Source organism: Eptatretus burgeri, chromosome 16, assembly GCF_056783735.1.
Source record: "Eptatretus burgeri isolate ZD-2024b chromosome 16, Ebu_testis_v1, whole genome shotgun sequence".
In the NCBI taxonomy this organism is placed as follows: domain Eukaryota; kingdom Metazoa; phylum Chordata; class Myxini; order Myxiniformes; family Myxinidae; genus Eptatretus; species Eptatretus burgeri.
This window is the reverse complement of record NC_140976.1, coordinates 21,224,148-21,243,239: the sequence shown is the minus strand read 5'-3', so window position 1 is coordinate 21,243,239 and position 19,092 is coordinate 21,224,148. Positions and strand designations below refer to the sequence as shown.

General features: G+C 42.8%; 1 protein-coding gene and 2 non-coding genes across 10 annotated transcripts in view; all 3 read right to left on the bottom strand.

The window, feature by feature from the left end:
- The window catches only part of LOC147010672 (uncharacterized), a 39,589-nt gene extending 28,453 nt beyond the window's left edge, over nt 1-11,136 (bottom strand). For 2 of the 8 annotated variants that reach the window (XM_085858948.1, XM_085858953.1), the window contains exons 1-3: nt 10,919-11,136; nt 7,658-7,733; nt 2,880-2,954 (exon numbers count right to left, since the gene is read on the bottom strand). In XM_085858948.1, coding sequence (XP_085715074.1) covers nt 2,880-2,954; nt 7,658-7,683 — 101 coding nt within the window. In that variant the 5' untranslated portion in view covers nt 7,684-7,733; nt 10,919-11,136. Of the gene's footprint in view, nt 1-668; nt 828-848; nt 989-2,879; nt 2,955-7,657; nt 7,734-10,407 lie in introns of those variants that run through there. The other 6 variants (XM_085858949.1, XM_085858950.1, XR_015052239.1 and 3 more) reach the window with 6 other exon arrangements.
- On the bottom strand, nt 4,172-4,254 carry TRNAL-UAA (transfer RNA leucine (anticodon UAA)). Its single transcript has one exon. It is a non-coding gene; the product is annotated as a tRNA-Leu (tRNA).
- Nucleotides 10,405-10,487, bottom strand: TRNAL-UAA (transfer RNA leucine (anticodon UAA)). The gene has a single exon. It is a non-coding gene; the product is annotated as a tRNA-Leu (tRNA).
- Nucleotides 11,137-19,092: the final 7,956 nt, after the last annotated feature.

Below are 19,092 nucleotides of genomic sequence, written 5' to 3'. Positions count from 1 at the left end.
GTGAGTGTGTGTGAGTGTGTGTGTGTGAGTGTGTGTGTGTGTGTGTGTGTGTGTGTGTGTGTGTGTGTGTGTGTGTGTGTGTGTGTGTGTGTGTATGCGCTGCGTCTGACTGAGTCGAATTAAGATGAAGAAGAAGAAGAAGCCGTCTTTGCTTTCCCACGCAATGTCACCACAAAGTGAGAAAGACGTCATGACGTGTTTATAAACCAGGAGATATGAAGACAAAATAAAAATTTACCCCCGTGTGGGGGTGACGGTCATCTCTATAATGTTTTTTACTATCATAATTGATGAACCGTTGCCAGATATCTCCTAAAATGACAGACCAGATAGGTTTTGAAAATGGCGACTTTCACAACTTTCGTGACCTCGTGACCTTGACCCTGACCTCGAATCCGGGAAAAAATATGTCGTTGGGTTTCACTCATCGACCTCTACCCACATTCCAAATTTAATCAAGATCAAAAGTGAAAAGTTTTCTTTGTACCGGGAGGTGTTTTTGACCATCTTCCAGGTGACGTGGCGGCCAAACGGGACGGAAATTCAAAAATCTATCCGGTTAGATACAAGATAATATTTTTTACTATCATAATCAATAAACAGTTGCCGAATATCTTGTAGAATGGAAGACGAGATCGGTTTTCAAAATGGCGATTTTTATAACTTACGTGACCTCGTGACCTTGACCCCGGACAAAAGTTATATCGTTGTGCAACACTCATCGACCTCTACCCACATACTAAGTTTCATCAAGATCGGAAAGAAAAATTGTTGACGGACGTACGGACGGACAGACATTTCGTCCGGCTTTATTAGGTCATCTCGGTAGAGATGACCTAAAAACAAACCGAACAGAGAACACAATGTCCAGAGGGTATGTGAGGGTCTCAGAAGGCCCGCCAAGTGTGTAACACAGGTCTCTCGGAGGGGAAGCACCGACATCATGAATGTTCTCCGAGTTTCATTCGGTCAAGTTCCATCTGTTCAACATCGTTTAAATCCATTTCTTGTCCCTTCAATTGTCGCATTGCTTTGACGTCCGAGATCCGATGCCTCCCTGTTCGAGCGACGCCATCTATTTATTACGTATGAAAATATGGCGAAACTTTTTACGACACTCGCCCAACCCCTCACCCTTTCCCCACGCATGCCCAAGCTCAAATCATTTTGTATTGAGAATGCCAGGCCGTGGAAGGACCTATTAAGCTGCTCTATACACCTTAACATGGCGTGTGTTTAAAACAAGGGAATTCTTCAGATTATTTGTATTTAATTAGCTTAATCAACTCAGGAGACCATGACGATCAGTTTGTTGTGTCATATTCTACATCAGAACGCTCCAGTAGAACTCCACAAAAAACATGCCTCACACACACAAACACACCTCATCCATTTATGGTAAAGATGTCGGACTTCCTGTGTGGGGAGGGCACAGACACTTTCCATGTTTACTTCAATAAAACTCCGAAAAAACAACCGATTTCCTCATGCTTTCAAGCAAAGATATAGAAAAATAAATGTGTTGGTCATTTATTTATTTCTACAGCATCGTCAACGATGTTTACATCTCATTCAATGCATGAACATTCAGGAAAGCCTCCTCTCATGGCTACTCGTGTTCACATGTTTGCTCTATTAAAAATATGAGCAAAATGTAAAGAAAAAAATAAAATTTGTCGTTGAGCAAGGAATTGCCGGAATAACTTTGTCATATCTCCATGATCTCTGAAAAAACAAAAACCTGGAAATCAATTTGGTTCTTATAAGTCGATAGTGCTCCTGTTTAATGAGTTATAGCACTTAGTTTGGTCATGATCATAAGTTGGAAGTCAATCGGACTTGAAATGGTGTTTTTATCACAATTTGAAAGTGTTGACCCCCTCACATTCAACCCCCGACCGCTAAGAAGGGTGTTGGTGTGACACCCCAATGAGACATATGGTTGGATGCAGAATTGGAAGATGCACATTTTGGATTTGGTTTGAAGTCGATACGACCATTTTAGCGGACGTTGTTGCGAAAATAAAAATTTCGGTTTTTCGGTGACCTTGACCTTTGACCGAGATTCACCAAAAACGATAAGTGTCTAAGTTGGACCATGGCCGACGTCTGTACCCAGTTTGGTCATGATCGCTGAAACGGTGTGACTGCTACAGGGTAAACAAACACACAAACAAACAGACAGACAGACAGACACACACAACTGACCAACATAATTGCCGAAATCCAAAGGATTACGATAACTAATAATGAGTGACTACACTGTATGCAGTACAACATGATATTTCAAAACGTTATGGATGGATTATGACAAAACTTGTTTTTTCAGTTTTGCTTGATCCTCTTGTGACAACTCTGTACATACCAGGTATGCTTCTGAACATTTCATTGGTTGTTGTGTCATTTTCAATCCGACAACGGCGGGAATTTTTGCGAACATGACGAAGTTCCTCCCTTGATCGCTTTGTCCATTTGCAAAATGACTCGGTGAGCTGTTTGCTAAGCGGTTGATATGCACCGACTGGCTTGGAAAGCGAGAGAGAGCTGTTTGCGAATAGAAGCCAATATTTTCATTGAAACTTATCATTGTACAGTACAAAGTAAATATAATGTTCATTTGAAGATCATTCAACAGCCTGGTCCAGAGATTCGCCAGTCGATTCCACAAAGTGAACCGATTTACAATCCAACGGTGCAAACTCCGAACAATCCATTCAACCATTTCATTGAAGAATCCATCGGTTTGATTTTTGATAAATAACTCCTCACACTGAACTCACAAAACCTTCCACAACTACACTGGAAAGGACAATTCCTTCAGACTCTTGAAACACCCACTCAAGCATCTGTAATACAAAAGGTGCTCAGTCTCGGTATACCTGTATCCATCCCTGCCTGTGTGCATCTTGATGGCAACAATTGTCCTGAAGGGGATTCCACGAGTCAAGCCGAATCTGCAAACAGCATGATAAAAAGATGAGTAAGGTGAGGATAGATGGGCCAGTTTCAAACAGTTTGATAAAAAGATGAGTAAGGTGAGGATAGATGGGCCAGTTTCAAACAGTATGATAAAAAGATGAGTAAGGTGAGGATAGATGGACCAGTTTGAAACAGTATGATAAAAAGATGAGTAAGGTGAGGATAGATGGACCAGTTTCAAACAGAATGATAAAAAAATGAGTAAGGTGAGGATAGATGGACCAGTTTCAAACAGTATGATAAAAAGATGAGTAAGGTGAGGAATGATGGGCCAGTTTCAAACAGCATGATAAAAAGATGAGTAAGGTGAGGAATGATGGGCCAGTTTCAAACAGTATGATAAAAAGATGATGAAGGTGAGGAATGATGGGCCAGTTTTAAACAGTGTGATAAAAAGATGAGTAAGGTGAGGAATGATGGACCGGTTTTAAACAGTGTGATAAAAAGATGAGAAAGGTGAGGAGAGATGGGCCGGTTTTAATTCACATGAAAACAATAACTCTTCAACCATCTTCTTCTTCTTCACATAATAATGATGAGTCTCATTCAATCCCGGTTCCTTCTCTCGATTCGATTCAGAAAACGTTTGTTATTTTCAACATTCAATTTTATTTACATAACAGTTGAATATCTCTCGCCCCATGAAACAGTCTTCTTCTTGTTTCGGCTGCTCCCTTTAGGGGTCGCCACATCGGATCATCCATATGATCCGCATCGTGATTTGGCACGTTTTATGCCGGATGCCCTTCCTGACGCAACCCTGGTCGCCTCTTACGATGCAGGGATATGGTACACCTATTTTAACCGGGGTATACACCGGTCCAGTACACTGGTACTCATTTCGCCGACCTCGGAAGGATGACAGGCTGAGTCAACCCCCTGGTGTATTAATTCAGTGACCCAACGGGGCTTGAACTCAGGACCTTTTGGATCCCAAGCCGCTGCCTGAACCACTGCGCCAACACCAAGCTATATCGCCCTATGAAACAGTATTTCTGATTATACACCGCCTTTTAAAGCACCACAAAGCAGGTACCTCCACTTGCAACACAGGTGAGAAAAGGATACGAACAAACAAGCAGGTGCGATATTTCAATAATTTAATGGCACGATGTTTATCAATCGGATGCGGAAATCTACAAACATCATGAGAACAGCAATGTCCGTCCCGTTAGAGTTAAGAATAAAACGTTACCAGGAGTGGGGTTCGAACCCACGTGGATCTAAATCCATTGGATCTTAAGTCCAACGCCTTAACCACTCGGCCATCCTGGTACTTGTTGAGATTTGTACCTGTAGCCCGACAGATGTTTCACTCATTTCCTCCACTTGGAGGCAGTAAAGACAAGGCGATTCTGCTTTCAATCTCGAACAGCTCCGTTTGTTATCAGATTTGCTAACATCGGTTCATCCACAGCAAATGATGCTCCCCGGAGTCGTGTGTGTGTGTGTGTGTGTGTGTGTGTGTGTGTGTGTGTGTGTGTGTGTGTGTGAGTGTGTGTGTGTGTGTGTGTGTGTGTGAGTGTGTGTGTGTGTGTGTGTGTGTGTGAATGTTTGTGTGTGTGAGTGAGTGTGTGAGTGTGTGTGGGTGTGAGTGAGTGTGTGGGTGTGTGAGTGTGTGTGTGAGTGTGTGTGTGTGAGTGTGTGTGTGTGTGTGTGTGTGTGTGAATGTTTGTGTGTGTGAGTGTGTGTGTATGTGTGTGTGAATGTTTGTGTGTGTGAGTGTGTGTGTGAGTGTGCATGTGTATGTGTGTGTGTGAGTATGTGGGTGTGTGTGTGTGTGTGAGTGTGTGTGTGTGTGAGTGTGTGTCAGTGTGTGTGTGTGTGAGTGTGTGTGTGTGTGAGTGTGTGTGTGTGTGTGTGTGTGTGTGTGTGTGTGTGTGTGTGTGCGTGCGCTGCGTCTGACTGAGTCGAATTAAGATGAAGAAGAAGAAGAAGCCGTCTTTGCTTTCCCACGCAATGTCACCACAAAGTGAGAAAGACGTCATGACGTGTTTATAAACCAGGAGATATGAAGACAAGATAAAAATTTACCCCCGTGTGGGGGTGACGGTCATCTCTATAATGTTTTTTACTATCATAATTGATGAACCGTTGCCAGATATCTCCTAAAATGACAGACCAGATAGGTTTTGAAAATGGCGACTTTCACAACTTTCGTGACCTCGTGACCTTGACCCTGACCTCGAATCCGGGAAAAAATATGTCGTTGGGTTTCACTCATCGACCTCTACCCACATTCCAAATTTAATCAAGATCAAAAGTGAAAAGTTTTCTTTGTACCGGGAGGTGTTTTTGACCATCTTCCAGGTGACGTGGCGGCCAAACGGGACGGAAATTCAAAAATCTATTCGGTTAGATACAAGATAATATTTTTTACTATCATAATCAATAAACAGTTGCCGAATATCTTGTAGAATGGAAGACGAGATAGGTTTTCAAAATGGCGATTTTTATAACTTACGTGACCTCGTGACCTTGACCCCGGACAAAAGTTATATCATTGTGCAACACTCATCGACCTCTACCCACATACTAAGTTTCATCAAGATCGGAAAGAAAAATTGTTTGACGGACGGACGGACGGACAGACATTTCGTCCGGCTTTATTAAGTCATCTCGGTAGAGATGACCTAAAAACGAACCGAACAGAGAACACAATGTCCAGAGGGTATGTGAGGGTCTCAGAAGGCCCGCCAAGTGTGTAACACAGGTCTCTCGGAGGGGAAGCACCGACATCATGAATGTTCTCCGAGTTTCATTCGGTCAAGTTCCATCTGTTCAACATCGTTTAAATCCATTTCTTGTCCCTTCAATTGTCGCATTGCTTTGACGTCCGAGATCCGATGCCTCCCTGATCGAGCGACGCCATCTATTTATTACGTATGAAAATATGGCGAAACTTTTTCCGACACTCGCCCAACCCCTCACCCTTTCCCCACGCATGCCCAAGCTCGAATCATTTTGTATTGAGAATGCCAGGCCGTGGAAGGACCTATTAAGCTGCTCTATACACCTTAACATGGCGTGTGTTTAAAACAAGGGAATTCTTCAGATTATTTGTATTTAATTAGCTTAATCAACTCAGGAGACCATGACGATCAGTTTGTTGTGTCATATTCTACATCAGAACGCTCCAGTAGAACTCCACAAAAAACATGCCTCACACACACAAACACACCTCATCCATTTATGGTAAAGATGTCGGACTTCCTGTGTGGGGAGGGCACAGACACTTTCCATGTTTACTTCAATAAAACTCCGAAAAAACAACTGATTTCCTCATGCTTTCAAGCAAAGATATAGAAAAATAAATGTGTTGGTCATTTATTTATTTCTACAGCATCGACAACGATGTTTACATCTCATTCAATGCATGAACATTCAGGAAAGCCTCCTCTCATGGCTACTCGTGTTCACATGTTTGCTCTATTAAAAATATGAGCAAAATGTAAAGAAAAAAATAAAATTTGTCGTTGAGCAAGGAATTGCCGGAATAACTTTGTCATATCTCCATGATCTCTGAAAAAACAAAAACCTGGAAATCAATTTGGTTCTTATAAGTCGATAGTGCTCCTGTTTAATGAGTTATAGCACTTAGTTTGGTCATGATCATAAGTTGGAAGTCAATCGGACTTGAAATGGTGTTTTTATCACAATTTGAAAGTTTTGACCCCCCTGACATTCAACCCCCGACCGCTAAGAAGGGTGTTGGTGTGGCACCCCAATGAGACATATGGTTGGATGCAGAATTGGAAGATGCACATTTTGGATTTGGTTTGAAGTCGATACGACCATTTTAGCAGACGTTATTGCGAAAATAAAAATTTCGGTTTTTCGGTGACCTTGACCTTTGACCGAGATTCACCAAAAACGATAAGTGTCTAAGTTGGACCATGGCCGACGTCTGTACCCAGTTTGGTCATGATCGCTGAAACGGTGTGACTGCTACAGGGTAAACAAACACACAAACAAACAGACAGACAGACAGACACACACAACTGACCAACATAATTGCCGAAATCCAAAGGATTACGATAACTAATAATGAGTGACTACACTGTATGCAGTACAACATGATATTTCAAAACGTTATGGATGGATTATGACAAAACTTGTTTTTTCAGTTTTGCTTGATCCTCTTGTGACAACTCTGTACATACCAGGTATGCTTCTGAACATTTCATTGGTTGTTGTGTCATTTTCAATCCGACAACGGCGGGAATTTTTGCGAACATGACGAAGTTCCTCCCTTGATCGCTTTGTCCATTTGCAAAATGACTCGGTGAGCTGTTTGCAAAGCGGTTGATATGCACCGACTGGCTTGGAAAGCGAGAGAGAGCTGTTTGCGAATAGAAGCCAATATTTTCATTGAAACTTATCATTGTACAGTACAAAGTAAATATAATGTTCATTTGAAGATTATTCAACAGCCTGGTCCAGAGATTCGCCAGTCGATTCCACAAAGTGAACCGATTTACAATCCAACGGTGCAACCTCCGAATAATCCATTCAACCACTTTTATTGAAGAATCCATCGGTTTGATTTTTGATAAATAACTCCTCACACTGAACTCACAAAACCTTCCACAACTACACTGGAAAGGACAATTCCTTCAGACTCTTGGAACACCCACTCAAGCATCTGTAATACAAAAGGAGCTCGGTCTCGGTATACCTGTATCCATCCCTGCCTGTGTGCATCTTGATGGCAACAATTGTCCTGAAGGGGATTCCACCGAGTCAAGCCGAATCTGCAAACAGCATGATAAAAAGATGAGTAAGGTGAGGATAGATGGACCAGTTTCAAACAGTATGATAAAAAGATGAGTAAGGTGAGGATAGATGGGCCAGTTTGAAACAGTGTGATAAAAAAAATGATTCAGGTGAGGATAGATGGGCCAGTTTGAAACAGTATGATAAAAAGATGAGTAAGGTGAGGATAGATGGACCAGTTTGAAACAGTATGATAAAAAGATGATTCAGGTGAGGATAGATGGGCCAGTTTGAAACAGTGTGATAAAAAGATGAGTAAGGTGAGGATAGATGGGCCAGTTTGAAACAGTATGATAAAAAGATGATTCAGGTGAGGATAGATGGGCCAGTTTGAAACAGTGTGATAAAAAGATGAGTAAGGTGAGGATAGATGGACCAGTTTGAAACAGTATGATAAAAAGATGATTCAGGTGAGGATAGATGGGCCAGTTTGAAACAGTGTGATAAAAAGATGAATAAGGTGAGGATAGATGGACCAGTTTGAAACAGTGTGATAAAAAGATGAGTAAGGTGAGGATAGATGGACCAGTTTGAAACAGTATGATAAAAAGATTATTCAGGTGAGGATAGATGGGCCAGTTTGAAACAGTGTGATAAAAAGATGAGTAAGGTGAGGATAGATGGACCAGTTTGAAACAGTATGATAAAAAGATGATTCAGGTGAGGATAGATGGACCAGTTTGAAACAGTGTGATAAAAAGATGAGTAAGGTAAGGATAGATGGGCCAGTTTGAAACAGTGTGATAAAAAGATGAGTAAGGTGAGGATAGATGGACCAGTTTGAAACAGTATGATAAAAAAATGATTCAGGTGAGGATAGATGGGTCAGTTTGAAACAGTGTGATAAAAAGATGAGTAAGGTGAGGATAGATGGACCAGTTTGAAACAGTGTGATAAAAAGATGAGTAAGGTGAGGATAGATGGACCAGTTTGAAACAGTATGATAAAAAGATGATTCAGGTGAGGATAGATGGGCCAGTTTGAAACAGTGTGATAAAAAGATGATTCAGGTGAGGATAGATGGGCCAGTTTGAAACAGTGTGATAAAAAGATGAGTAAGGTGAGGATAGATGGGCCAGTTTGAAACAGTATGATAAAAAGATGATTCAGGTGAGGATAGATGGGCCAGTTTGAAACAGTGTGATAAAAAGATGAGTAAGGTGAGGATAGATGGACCAGTTTGAAACATTATGATAAAAAGATGATTCAGGTGAGGATAGATGGGCCAGTTTGAAACAGTGTGATAAAAAGATGAATAAGGTGAGGATAGATGGGCCAGTTTGAAACAGTATGATAAAAAGATGATTCAGGTGAGGATAGATGGGCCAGTTTGAAACAGTATGATGAAAAGATGAGTAAGGTGAGGATAGATGGGCCAGTTTGAAACAGTGTGATAAAAAGATGATTCAGGTGAGGATAGATGGGCCAGTTTGAAACAGTATGATAAAAAGATGAGTAAGGTGAGGAATGATGGGCCAGTTTAAAACAGTATGATAAAAAGATGAGTAAGGTGAGGAATGATGGGCCAGTTTTAAACAGTGTGATAAAAAGATGAGTAAGGTGAGGATAGATGGGCCAGTTTGAAACAGTATGATAAAAAGATGATTCAGGTGAGGATAGATGGGCCAGTTTGAAACAGTATGATAAAAAGATGAGTAAGGTGAGGATAGATGGGCCAGTTTGAAACAGTGTGATAAAAAGATGATTCAGGTGAGGATAGATGGGCCAGTTTGAAACAGTATGATAAAAAGATGAGTAAGGTGAGGATAGAAGGGCCAGTTTGAAACAGTATGATAAAAAGATGAGTAAGGTGAGGAATGATGGGCCAGTTTAAAACAGTATGATAAAAAGATGAGTAAGGTGAGGAATGATGGGCCAGTTTTAAACAGTGTGATAAAAAGATGAGAAAGGTGAGGAGAGATGGGCCGGTTTTAATTCACATGAAAACAATAACTCTTCACCCATCTTCTTCTTCTTCACATAATAATGATGAGTCTCATTCAATCCCGGTACCTTCTCTCGATTCGATTCAGAAAACGTTTGTTATTTTCAACATTCAATTTTATTTACATAACAGTTGAATATCTCTCGCCCCATGAAACAGTCTTCTTCTTCTTTCGGCTGCTCCCGTTAGGGGTCGCCACAGCGGATCATCCGTTATGATCCGCATTCTGATTTGGCATAGTTTTTACGCCGGATGCCCTTCCTGACGCAACCCTGGTCGCCTCTTACGACACAGGGATATGGTACACCTATTTTAACCGGGGTATACACCGGTCCAGTACACTGGTACTCATTTCGCCGACCTCGGAAGGATGACAGGCTGAGTCAACCCCCTGGTGTATTAATTCAGTGGCCCAACGGGGCTTGAACTCAGGACCTTTTGGATCCCAAGCCGCTGCCCTAACCACTGCGCCAACACCAGGCTATATCGCCGTATGAAACAGTATTTCTGATTATACACCGCCTTTTAAAGCACCACAAAGCAGGTACCTCCACTTGTAACACAGGTGAGGAAAGGATACGAACAAACAAGCAGGTGCGATATTTGAATAATTTAATGGCACGATGTTTATCAATCGGATGCGGAAATCTACAAACATCATGAGAACAGCAATGTCCGTCCCGTTAGAGTTAAGAATAAAACGTTACCAGGAGTGGGGTTCGAACCCACGTGGATCTAAATCCATTGGATCTTAAGTCCAACGCCTTAACCACTCGGCCATCCTGGTACTTGTTGAGATTTGTACCTGTAGCCCCACAGATGTTTCACTCATTTCCTCCACTTGGAGGCAGTAAAGACAAGACGATTCTGCTTTCAACCTCGAACAGCTCCGTTTGTTATCAAATTTGCTAACATCGGTTCATCCACAGCAAATGATGCTCCCCGGAGTCATGTGTGTGTGAGTGTGTGAGTGTGTGTGTGTGTGTGTGTGTGTGTGTGTGTGTGTGTGTGTGTGTGTGTGTGTGTGTGTGTGTGTGTGTGTGTGTGTGTGTGAGTGTGTGAGTGTGTGTGTGTGTGTGTGCTGCGTCTGACTGAGTTGGATTAAGAGGAAGAAGAAGAAGCCGTCGTTGTTTTCCCACGCATTGTCAGCACAAAGTGAGAAAGACGTCATGATGTGTTTATCAACCAGGAGATATGAAGAGAAACTGAACAACGAACCGAACAGAGAACACAATGTCCAGAGGGTATGTGAGGGTCTCAGAAGGCCCACCAGGTGTGTAACACAGGTCTCTCGGAGGGGAAGCACCGACATCATGAATGTTCTCCGAGTTTCATTCGGTCAAGTTCCATCTGTTCAACATCGTTTAAATCCATTTCTTGTCCCTTCAATTATCGCATTGCTTTGACGTCCGAGGCCTTCCTGTTCCATGCGATGCCATCTATTTATTACGTACGAAAACATGGCGAAACTTTTTCCGACACTCGCCCAACCCCTGACCCTTGCCCCACGCATGCCCCAGCTCGAATCATTTAGTAATGAGAATGCCAGGCCGTGGAAGGACCTATTAAGCTGCTCTATACACCTTAACATGGCGTGCGTTTAAAACATGGGAATTCTTCAGGTTATTTGTAGTTAATTAGCCGAATCAACTCAGGAGACCACGACGATCAGTTTCTTGTATCATATTCCATATCAGATCGCTCCAGTCGAACTCCACAAAAAACATGCCTCACACACACGAACACACCTCATCCATTTATGGTCAAGATGTCGGACTTCCTGTGTGGGGATGGCACAGACACTATCCTTGTTTACTTCAACAAAACTCCGAAAAAAACCCGATTTCCTCATGCTTTCAAGCAAAGATATAGAAAAATAAATGTGTTGGTCATTTATTTATTTCTCCATCATCGACAACAATGTTTACATCTCATTCAATGCATAAACATCAAGGAAAGCCTCCTCATGGACCAGCGGCCAATCAGGTGCATCGTTTGTTTCGCTTCGTCACTCAGGCCGTTAAACCAAGCAATTTGATTGTCTGGTTCAGTTTGACACTTTTCGCACAGTCTTGACCTGCTTCTAGATCTCGAGAGTCTGATACGGGATCATCGGAAAGTGATAATTGACGGACCTACACCATCGAAGTGGCTGAAACTGACCGAGTTTCTGGAAATGTGGAAAGAATGTAATTCATGTGAAAAGATTATTGTCAGAGTCTGCATTCAGTATCACATTTGATCGTGAAAATGTGCTTTTCAAACATAAACCGAAGTGTTGGTGAAGTGGTTTACTTTTGTTTTTCACCAACACATCATGTAGTAGTCTGTCTGGTGGGACAGTTTGTGCCATTTGGATGCAGAAATAGCAACTCAGGGTCGCCATTCCTCGACTGCCTCAAAAATCTGAACCCGAAAAGAATTGACGAGGGCAAGACCCCTGGCGACCCCGCTGGGGACCTGGGCGGTGCCCAGAGCCCCGGCTGTTTGGTTCTTACTCTTCTGGTCTGTTGTGGGTTGACAGCTCTGTCCCAACCCGTCGTCTGTCGAGGATTTCCCATCCAACAACACTCATGAAGCTCTTGGACAGCATTGCTGCGCTTCAAAACTGACAGACCCAAAACAGCCCAGATTGGTCATTTTCCTTATTCTTCTTCTTCCACATCTTTTTAGATCCACATGGAGGATCTCTAAGTCTTACTCACGTTGTTGTTCTTGTGGACTTTTTTGTTTCACAGCCTCCAGTTTTCATCGAAACTTCCTGAAACTTGGCATATATATGTAAAAATACCCTGCACAGACAGTAACCATCTCCGATTTTGAAAATTTCTCCTACAAAAAAAGTTATGACGTCAAAATATCTCCGTTAATGGAAATCGCCTAAAAAATTATCTCAAACTAGGCAAGCTTTTTGAATTCTGTTTGCGGGAATCGAACAAGGCATTAGCAGGGATGAATTACCGCACATATGATACATCACTATGATGTCATATCAATTTTTATGACGTCATTCCTATTTTTTGTTTCACAACCCAGAGTCTTCATCGGATCTTCGTGAAACTTGCCATGTATATGCAGAAAGCCCACGCGCAGGCAGTAACCATCTCCGATTTTGGAAATTCTTCCGAGAAAAAAAAGTTGACGTCATAATATCGCCGCTAATGGAAACCGCCTCTACCATTATCTCCGAAACTAGGCAAGCTGTTTGAATTTTGTTTGCGGGAATCAAGCCGGGCATTAGCACAGATAATTTATCGCAAACCTGATACATCACAATGACGTCATATTCCTTTTTATGACGTCATCATTAAAAGGACGAGGATGTTAGCTCATTCGAGCTTGTTTTCTTCAGACAGCCAAACTCAAAATTGGTTGCAGCTCAGTACTTGGATTAAACATGAATCAACTGCATTTGTAGTGTCCATGGCTGCTCAAAATTTTCATAACGTAAAAGGATGCCACAAAGGCATCGCTGTGGAGATGCATTGTACAATGAAGGCCCAAGAGGAGTGTGTGGGACAATGTCTGTCAATCAGCCTGGTGGGGGTAGCCCATGGCATGGCAACACAATTAGCTGAGAGCCAATCACAGCTATGTGGGTGTGGCTAATGGTGGAATATTGCTCGCAGTCCGACAACAGAAAACCATTTTCAAGTCAGACTACTTCAATTATGACGATTCTTCAGTCTTCACATCTTTTGTGTTCTTCTGTTTTGTGTTCACCCCGGCGGTTATAATGACAAGGTATTTCATAGTGCAATAAAAATTAAAATCTCCAGCATGTAAATACATTTTTTTAAACTATATAACGAGGACTACACTCGCCGAGTGTATAGTCTCACCTCGCACATTCATTCTGAACAAAAATACTGTTGTTAACTGAACATGCTACTATTATGACCCACTGCCATTATGGCCTATGTAACCATGTCATCCATGCACTCTATTATGTCACATAGTTTCTTGGAATAGGTTATCCATCCATCCATCCATCCATTGGGACTAGACTCTGTGCAGAGCATCGGTGCTGCCTAAGCAGTTTCCTTGGCTATTGGGCACAATCCTGGACGGGTCGCCACTCCGACACAAGACACCAGCATGCTGGCACTCATTTTGCCGACCTCGGAAGGATGACAGGCCGAGTTAACCCCACCTGGTATTAATTCAACAGCTGAGTGGGATTTGAACTCGGGACCCGAGGATCCCAACCCCCCCCTCCCCGCCCTAACCATTCAGCCAACACCAAGCATATACCAGCAAGCTGGCACTCATTTTGTCAACCTCAGAAGGATGACAGGCAGCCAACCCCACCTGGTATTAATTCAACAACCAAGTGGGATTTAAACTCAGGATCCTATTATCCCAAGCCCCCCACCCTAACCATTTAGCCAAGACCAGGCTGAATGGGTTATGAATGTCATAAATTTAGTTCTTCATTCACATAGTGTCAAAGATGAGATATATTAAGTTTCAGATTTTTCAGACAAAGATTTCAATTGAACCTATTATGTCTGGAATACCACTTCATCAATTATGTCATCGTTATCGTCCTATATACCCCATGGGGAGTTGATGACATATGCGAAGTTTTGATGTTTTTTGTTGAGCGGTTCCAAAGAAAATGATGTCCAATTTTTTTTCCTTGGATCCAATTTGGCTGCCATACCATGTGACCTATGATGTCATAAGTTTAATTGTTCACTCACATCAGGTCATAGATCAGATATATGAAGTTTCAGATTTTTGGGATAAGGATTTCAATTCAAGCAATTATGGTTGGAATACGACTTCGAAAATGATGTCATCATTATCACCCTATATGCCGCATGGGAAGTTGACATGTGCCAAGTTTCAATTTTTTTCATTGAGCGGTTTCAGAGAAAATTATGTCAAAATTTTTACTTTAATCCAATTACGGCCTAATATGTCAAAGTTAGCAACAAGGTCCCTCCTATGTTTAAAGTTTTGCATTGATTGGACAGGCGGTTTGCAGAGAAAAACATTTTTAAAACAAAAAGATATCGATGTGGACACGCACGCGCGCGCGCGCGCGCGCGCGCGCACACACACACACACACACACACACACACACACACACACACACACACACACACACACACACACACACACACACACACACACACACACACACACACACACACACACACACACTGGCATCAAAACCTGTATATGGATAATTTCGGTCTACCAATGGAGATTGCAATGCTTCAAATTTAATGCCAAGAAGAGGGAGAGGAGTAAGAGGACGATCTTGAAGGTAGATTGGCGACTTAGCCAAGGTGGAGAGGCTCGAGGGAAGACGGAAGAGTAGGCCTCTGACAGTGTGCGTGGCTTGAGAGCTAGCGCACGCGAGAGAATTGGGGAGATGGCTGAATGATGATAAGAGCTGGATGAGCACTGTGAGAGGAGGGGAAGAATGGGGAAGGGGCAGGTGTGCTGCACAGGTCTCTCAGAGTGGAAGCACTGACATAATAAACAGAAGGGATGTAAAAGAGAAGATGGAAGAGTAGGCCTCTGACTGTGCGTGGCTTGAGAGCTAGCACTCTGTCGATGCAGGGTGATAGGACTTATGTGCCAAGTGACTCACATGAGACTCTTGAGAAAGACTCCGAGGAAGACGTGGCCAGCGATGGAGAGCTCTGTCAGGAACAGATGAGAAGTGAACGAAGCTCTATGGACGGCGGAGTGAGTCGTTTCGGCCCCATGGATGATTGAGTATCAGACACATTGCATGATGGAGCTGTGGGCGGTTGCTGTATCGCGAGGCTTGTGACGAAAGTTGAAGCTCTCACGAGCCGCCCACAGAGAAGGGAGGTAAGCCCGAAGTGATACGATACCCGAGGGACACAAAAGGAGCTGAGTTGTCGTGAGAGAATGGGGGAGGGGCAGGATGATGAGAAGAGCATTGCGAAAGGAGGAAAAGAATGAGGGAGGGGCAGGAGGATGGGAAGAGAAAAGTGTGTTGAAAATAAAAGAAAATAAAACATGAAATATTGAAACACAAACTCCTCAAAGAAATTCTGTGTCTGTATAGTATCTGTGCAATCGCGAATCCTAGCAGATGGTATGTGTGCTGAAAAAGAAGTAGCCTGCACCTCCTCTTGTGAAGAAAAAGATCGCCTCACACAGAGACAAATATCTGCATGGAGTCGAAAGACTGATAAGGTGCTACCTGTTGTTGGCAAAGAAAAGATCAAGCTCCACAGAAGAAATACAAAGAAAGAAATATACCATCAGAGATGGGGAATCCCCCGCCATTGAATGAAAAAGGTCATACATATTCCAGATAATGAGGGAGGTGAATTGGAAACAAGACACCATTTGGTCAACATCTCGAAAAAGATCCCCAGGGGTGAGGAACGTAGTAACCAAAATAATTGAAATCAGATAAGCGGTTTTCCATTTATGACAAAAAACTTTTTTTTTCAAGATGGCCACCCCAGTCGGCCATCTTGGATCCGGCCACGCCCAAAATCAATAGGGTTCTTCCTTTTCAGGTGGTACATGTGTGACCCAAATTTCAAATCGATATGGCAAACAATTTATGAGTTATCGCACTCACAGCTATAAATGTTGACGCCCGGACGGACGGACGGACGGACGGACAGCCGGACGGACAGCCGGACGACCTGGGTGACAACAATATCCCCCTTCCACCACGCGGTGGGGGATAACAATGGAGCAAAGCAGAGAAAAAAAATCATCCTTCAATGCCGGTCTATTCAGTCCATGAGCTTTGGGGGATGAAAGGCAGGGGGAACTGATTCATGGAGCAGCAAGGGAAAACAAAACTGGTAACTAGATTAGAGACGGTCCTATTGTATAAATTCCCATGATTGCCTCGACAGAATATAGGTCACAAGAGAGAAAACTAATAAAAGATAACAGACAAAGCCAGAGAACAAGTGGCAAAAGATTTGAAGAGAATGGAAAGTCGAGGAGTTGCCGGGAGTTGGAAGAGGGAGAGTGAGTAGGTGACCGTGATGGCACAGGAAGAGACTAGGTGGCAAAACCGGGGCTTGGAACACAATGTGGCATCAGAGACCCAGCGACTAGGACAACAAGTGATGGAGGGAGAATGACTGGGTACGGACCATACCCATTAACATAAACCAGGGGGCACTTGCACCAGTGGGGAAGATAAGGATGGGAGGGGTGGATAGTGAGGTTCATGAAGAGGAGGGAGAATGACAGAACGGAGGAGAGGAAGATGAAGTGCAGGGAGGGGCAAAAAATAATGGCCAGGAAGAGGATGGAGAATGGCAGAATGAGGGAAAGGAAGAAGACAATAAAGATGAAGAGCAGCTTGAACTGGAGGAAGAGCTGGTCAACGCAATGGAGGAGATGAGACTGATACCACTCAGAGAAAGACCACAACTCTACAAAATAGAAAATAATAAAAAGACACAAATACTGGTGAGGTGAACCAACACAGCACTCAGAAAAAAATCATACAAGGATCAGCCGTATCAACACCATGAGCTTTGCAGTAGCATTGCTCATTCAAGAAAAAGTAACAGGCAAACATCGCTGCAAGAAAACTAAACTAGCCCCTACAAACAAAGATCATGTACCACCAGGGAAACGGAGATAGATGAAACAGGGAGAACAACTGAGAAAAGAAACGGGACAAATGCAGCAGTTTATATGTGGAAATAGAAGCCCAAAGCTATTAAAGAGAATACAAAAAATAAAATATACATATAAAGCCGAGGACAAAAACCTAGAGGCAAAGGTTGCTGAAAACAAACTCTCAATAGAAATGACAGCAAGGAAGATTAAAAAAAAAAAAACCTATGACGAAGTTAACAAATGGAGAAAACAAAACCAATTGTTTAAAAACAACCCAGAGAGATTCTACCCTGAACGAAGGAATAAAAAGCAAGATGTAATAAGTCCCCTGAAAAGGATAGAGTTGAAAAAATTTGGAAAGCAATCTATGAAGACCCAAAAGAACATAATGAGTCGGATTGGATCCAAAAATTGGAAAAGAAGAAGCACTATCTAAAAAAAACACCCTCAGCGATAAGAAAAAAAAATTAAATAAAGAACTTGCAAAAATGACAAACTTTAAAAAGCCAGGCTCGGATGGAGTTCCAAATTTATGGCTAAAGCAACTAGATGCTCTCCACAATCACAACGCTTGAGCATTCAATGAACTTATCCAAGGAGAGGAGGTAATGGATGAATGGCTCACAGAAGGTAACACCTTCCTCATCCCAAAATCAGAGGAGACCCAACTACCTCAAAAGTATAGACCAACAACCTCTCCACCAACAACAGGAATGATGTACCAATACCTAATGCAAGAAGGAGGCCTCGAGGCAGAACAGAAGGGATGTAAAAGAGGATGCTATGGAACAAAAGACCACCTACTACTAAACAAGGCCATACTCAAAACCTGTAAAACCAAATTGTCCACAGCTTGGATAGACTCCCAAAAAGGCTTTTGATAGTGTTCCACATTCTTGGATGACACAATGCATGCAATCGTACAAGATCAACCCCAAGATAATCAAACTGATTGAGAAAGCAATGGAGCTATGGAACACCACATTAATATTGCAATACTAAAAAGGAAAGATCAAAATACTAGGAGTGAAGACATGTCACAGGATCAGGATCTTCTCGAGAGATAGTCTTTCACCCTTCCTGTTTTGCCTGGCCCTGGACCTACTGAGCAACCTCATTAATGAGGAAGGAAATGGATACACCCGAACATCTAACAAGAGAACTTCCAAAGAGGCAGGAAAGGTGACACATCTACTGTACATTGATGATTTAAAACTCTTTGTACCGAATGATGAAAAATTGGGAGAACAACTGAAATTAGTGAAACAGGGTAAATCAACAAAAACGGACAACATAAAAATCGACCTAGATACAACAATACAGGATCTAGACAACGAAGCATCATACAAATACCTTGGAGTAGAAGAGAGCCACCAAATATGTGACAAACAAATGCGCAAAATAATTGCCAAAGAATACTTGCGTAGAACGAGGCTGATCCTGAAAAGAATATCAGGTCAGGTCAGGTATGGGAGCATACGCCAGAGTAAGGCGTTGCTGCGTCCACTTTCCGCCGGTACTCCAGGGGCCTCCGTCTGGCCATCCCCCAGGCAGATGCCTGGCCCATCCCCATCTCCTTGAGATGCCGATCAACCTGCTGCAACCATGAGGCACGTGGTCGGCCCATTGGCCTCCTCCACTCACGAGACTCCCTCGCTGAGAGAATCTGGTGAGCAGGATCAGCGTCAGGAAAATGGGCCACATGTCCATACAGCTGCAGCTGACGCTCACGGACGATGCAGGTAACAAATCTCATCTGAGTCTCTCTCAGCAACCGCTCGTTGGACACAAAGTCTGAA